This window comes from Sprattus sprattus (assembly GCF_963457725.1).
Source record: "Sprattus sprattus genome assembly, chromosome: 15".
In the NCBI taxonomy this organism is placed as follows: domain Eukaryota; kingdom Metazoa; phylum Chordata; class Actinopteri; order Clupeiformes; family Clupeidae; genus Sprattus; species Sprattus sprattus.
Genome location: NC_137913.1, coordinates 1,583,373 through 1,588,372, shown reverse-complemented (window position 1 = coordinate 1,588,372; position 5,000 = coordinate 1,583,373). Strand labels below are relative to the sequence as shown.

The following is a 5,000-nucleotide window of genomic DNA, read 5'->3' as shown; positions in this document are numbered from 1 at the left end:
CTCTCACTCTCTCTGTTTAAGTGCTAAACTTCACAGGAACACATTTCCACACTTGCAATATGCAATAGATACATGTTAAGGTTCTATGCACAGAGACATGCTTTTTGTTTAAAAGGGAAAAAAAAGGTAAGAACACTGCTGTTATTAGCAAAGATCAAAAGCTGCATGAAGAAATCTAGGAAGTAAGCTGCCTCCGGATTGGATCTAGCCCCAATCTGATACCGGTCCTGCAGGACCGGGCCAGAGCAGGCCCACATCTGAACTGGAGTTGGCAGACACTCGGGAACACATCCACAGAAATGGACAAGAGACTCAACAAGCGAGAAAAAAGATTCGACATGTAAAAAAAAACCACAGCAACGTATTTCACTTAAACTAAGTGAAAACTCAGCAGGATACGCCTCTCTCTCTCTCTCACTCTCTCTCTCTGTCCTTCGCTCTCTCTTTCATTTGTCTTTATTTCCTCCCTCCATCCTCTGTTCTTGTCATTCACTTCACATACCTAAGCTTGGTGTTGCCTTCTGCCTGCTGATTGGCTGCTGACGGGCTTGTGCTTGTTTGTGATTGGTGGACAGTGCTCAGATGGGCGTGCCAGGGAAGACGGTGGGAGTGATGTTCACCCCACTCACGGTGAAGTACATCACTTACGACACAGAGCGCATTGGAGGTGAGACACACTCTCTCACACACACACACACACACTCACACACCCACACACACACATACACTCACGGTGAAGTACATCACCTACGACACAGAGCGCATTGGAGGTGACACACACACACACACTCGCTCACAGTGAAGTACATCACTTACGACACAGAGCGCATTGGAGGTGAGACACTCTCACTCACACACACACGCACACTCACACACACACGCACACTCACACACACACGCACACGCTCACACACACTCACACGCTCACTCTCACTCACACACACACGCACACGCTCACACACACTCACACGCTCACTCTCACTCACTCACACACTCTCACTCACACACTTTCACACACTCTCGCTCACACACTTTCGCTCACACACTCTCGCTCACACACACTCACGCTCACACACACCCAAACACACTCACTCACTCACACACACACTCTCACTCACTCACACACACACTCTCACTCACACACCTTTGTCTCTACCTGTGTTCTCAACCCTCTCTGGCCGCACTAATAAATCTCTCTCTCTCTCTCTCTCTCTCTCTCTCTCTCTCTCTCTCTCTCTCTCTCGTGTAGTTGAACTTCTCCAGAGGACGCGAGCTTCTCCGAGTCGGACCAATGGGCTGACCACTGACCTGGCTCAGGTGGGCGGGGCCGCAGGCAGCACTCAGGAGATGCTGACCACTGTACTGGCGTACATAGAAGACGTGCTGGTGGGTCCTCTCTTTGTGTCTGTGTGTGTGTGTGTGTGTGTGTGTGTGTGTGCTGGTGGGTCCTGTGTGTGTGTGTGTGTGTGTGTGTGTCCCACGTGGACAGCACTCAGGAAAGGGTGACCACTGTACTTGCATTGAAGACGTGCTGGTGGGTCCTCTCTGTGCCTTGTTTCCTGCAGATCACGTCTGTGTGGCGTTAGTAGGCTTCATATCCCCTCATAGCTAACTGATTGGTCAAGAGGAGACATAGCTAACTGATTGGTCAGGAGGAGACCTAGCTAACTGATTGGTCAGGAGGAGACATAGCTAACTGATTGGTCAGGAGGAGACATAGCTAACTGATTGGTCAGGAGGAGACATAGCTGACTGATTGGTCAAGAGGAGACATAGCTAACTGATTGGTCAGGAGGAGACATAGCTAACTGATTGGTCAGGAGGAGACATAGCTGACTGATTGGTCAGGAGGAGACATAGCTGACTGATTGGTCAGGAGGAGACATAGCTAACTGATTGGTCAGGAAGAGACATAGCTCACTGATTGGTTGAGAGGCAGAAGGAGATATAGCTAACTGATTGGTTGAGAGGCAGGAGGAGACATAGCTAACTGATTGGTCAGGAGGAGACATAGCTAACTGATTGGTCAAGAGGAGACATAGCTAACTTTTACCTGACGACTAGTGACAACACTACTTAGGCTTTCTGATGTCTGAGTCGTCTTTTTTTTACTAAATGATTGAACTGCGTCAGTTATGTTTGTTAAATGCTCCACTGTGTACCTGCCACCGTGACGGGTAGGTTGATCACATTCACAAATTCACCCGCATTTTGCGGGTAGAGGGTACCAATCTCCAACCCCCTTGGTGGGTAGGTAACATGCTCCGGGTACTCCAGACTGTTTCTATCTTGAGGGTGGGGCGTGGGTGTGTCTTGCTCCCTGGTGTGTTGGTAAGTGTGTGTGTGTGTGTGTGTGTCTGTCTGTGTGTCTTGCTCCCTGGTGCGTTGGTACATGTGTGTGTGTGTGTGTGTGTGTGTGTCGTTCCCTGGTGCGTTGGTACACGTGTGTGTGTGTGTGTGTCTTGCTCCCTGGTGCGTTGGTAAACGTGTGTGTGTGTGTGTCATGCTCTCTGGTGCATTGGTACATGTATGTGTGTCTTGCTCTCTGGTGCGTTGGTGTGTGTGTGTGTGTGTGTGTTTGTCTGGCTCTCTGGTGCGTTGGTGTGTGTGTGTGTGTGTCTTGCTCTCTGGTGCATTGGTAAATATGTGTGTGTGTGTGTGTGTTGCTCCCTGGTGCATTGGTAAATGTGTGCGTGTGTGTGTGTGTCTTACATCAGACTTTAGTGATGTGAGTCAGTCTGTGACTGTACCTGTAGGGCAAACATATACTTAAAGTCTCTCTCCCTCCCTCTCTCTCGCTTCCTCTCCCTCTCCTCCTCTATCTCTCCTCCTCTCCCTCTCTCTCTCCTTCCCTCTCTCTCTCAGGCTGGTAAGGTGTCTGCAGACAACAGTGTTGGTCGCTTCCTCATGGATCTGGTCAACAAGGTGCCAAAGATCCCAGCCGAGGACTTTGAGACCATGCTGAACTCTAACATCAACGTGAGTGGAGCTGTGTGTGTGTGTGTGTGTGTGTGTGTGTGTGTGTGTGTGTGTGGGAGCTGTGAAGTAACTCTTTGTGTTTCTGTGTCTCCAGGATCTGCTGATGGTGACCTACCTGTCCAACCTGACTCAGGCTCAGATCGCTCTCAACGAGAAGCTGGTGATCATGTGATCTCTGGTCATGTGACCTATGAGAGTCGAGAGGTCTCTCGTGCCAGACTTGTGTTTCTGGGACTGAGAGCATGCCTCATATTTAAACCAGCTTAACATTATTTTTTTCTGATTTGCTTTTCTTTTCTTTTTCTTAATAAATGACAACATTTGGAGCGTGAATGTGTGCGTGTTTGTGATTCTTCATGTATCTCCCACTGTATCCCGGGGCTATCTGTGTGAGTGTGAGTGTGTGTGTGTGTGTGTGTGTGTGTGTGTGTGTGTGTGTGTGTGTGTGTGTGTGTGTGTGTGTGTGTGTGTGTGTGTCCAGTGCTCAGGTCTCCGTGGCCTTTCTGTGTGGAGTTTGCATGTTCTCCCCGTGCTCACAAGGTATTTTCTCCACTTAGAACCCCCAACAGAAAAAACATGCAACAGAACACTCTCCTGTCCCTCCCTGACCAAGACAGACGATACACCTCACCTGGTCTCCGGGCGCCTAAAGGCTGCCCACTGCTCCTGGGGTCCTGGAGGAAGGACAGTCCGGGATGGGATAAATGCAGAGGCTAAATTCACAAACGACCTCAGGCCTGAGTGTGTGTGTGTCCTGTGTCGCCTACATGTATTCACGTGAGCAGTGTGTCGCTTGTGCGATAAAAGTCTGACATTTATTATCATTATTGTTATAGTGGTGTAATGTTGTGTGTTCTTGTAAGATGCCGTTTGGACCCGTGAGTTTGTGTGTGTGTGTAGGAGGATGGTGGTGTGGGGTGTCACTCTGAGACGGCGGCGGGGGGAAGAGTGGGTGTGTGTGTGTGGTTGTGCGGGTGGGAGGTGTGGTGTCTGAGGCGGGGGGAAGAGTGCAATATCGTATCTCCCCTCTGAGGGAGAGAAGGCTGAGACGGGACGGGTTTGATCAGAGGACGGGTTTGATCAGAGGACGAGTTTGACAGCGAGTTGTGTGACACGTGAAGACCACTATGAGTCTTCAATAGGAGTCTGAGTGGGTCTGGAGGTGGGAGTGTACCCCTATAAGCCGGTCTGAGGCGCTTCCGTTTCGGACTGCTCAGACTCAGACTTGGACCAGCCCAGTCATGGTGCAAGAAGCTGCCCTGTGTGAATGTAATCCTCTTCTGAAAATCTCTGGGTTGTTTAGACATTAGCTCGATTCCAAGTCTTTTTTTATTTTTTACATAATAGCTTTCACACAAATCTCAGAAAATCTCCCCTCACACACACACACACACACAAACCACTTCAGAAATAACGTCATCACAGTTGCCACGGTAACGTTAGAAGCCAGGCCCTCATCTCCATGGAAACAGTAGCTACAACAACGTTTCTGAGGAGAGGGCCGCGAACTCGTGAAGGATATTTTGACTGTGTTTCGCTGAGATAAGCTCTTGTATCTGGTGTGTTGGGAAATCAGTTAACATTTGAAGAAGATTAAGTGAAGTTGGTGTTTCGTTACGTATTCGTAAAAAGACGTTTCGAGATGGAGGGCCTGTCATCTATGCAGACCCTTGAAGCACTCTCCTCCTTGTTGTCAACACGGGACGACGATGAGGAAGATCCCAAGGCACCTAACTTTACCAACACAAACTATTACAGTAATGTTCTCAACTTTATACATACCCAGGTACCCTCAGTCGGCATTTAACGTTAACCCCTGTCATCCACACAGATCGTACAGGCGTCAGCTAAACTGGGTCCCGGCAATATCGGTCCACCTGCCTCTTCAGTCAAACCGATCAAAGAAGGTAACATTTGGACGAAGCTCAACCTGGCCGATAGCAGAAACTAACCACATTTCCCAAAAATAATCCCAATGTACTGTTTTAACACAAGCAGCAGGCCTGCGCTCATTTTCACAT

General features: G+C 49.1%; 2 protein-coding genes across 2 annotated transcripts in view; both read left to right on the top strand.

Moving 5' to 3' along the window:
* Window positions 1–3,312, top strand: part of eif3f (eukaryotic translation initiation factor 3, subunit F) — a 5,259-nt gene extending 1,947 nt beyond the window's left edge. The window contains exons 5-8 of the mRNA XM_080852255.1: window positions 576–667; window positions 1,250–1,386; window positions 2,866–2,979; window positions 3,074–3,312. Coding sequence (XP_080708381.1) covers window positions 576–667; window positions 1,250–1,386; window positions 2,866–2,979; window positions 3,074–3,151 — 421 coding nt within the window. The 3' untranslated portion in view covers window positions 3,152–3,312. The remainder of the gene's footprint in view (window positions 1–575; window positions 668–1,249; window positions 1,387–2,865; window positions 2,980–3,073) is intronic.
* A 1,309-nt stretch (window positions 3,313–4,621) lies between these two features.
* dnaaf6 (dynein axonemal assembly factor 6) overlaps window positions 4,622–5,000 on the top strand; it is a gene marked incomplete at both ends in the record, with an annotated part of 7,189 nt that continues 6,810 nt past the window's right edge. Inside the window, 2 exons of the mRNA XM_080852320.1 lie at window positions 4,622–4,705; window positions 4,811–4,886. Coding sequence (XP_080708446.1) covers window positions 4,622–4,705; window positions 4,811–4,886 — 160 coding nt within the window. The remainder of the gene's footprint in view (window positions 4,706–4,810; window positions 4,887–5,000) is intronic.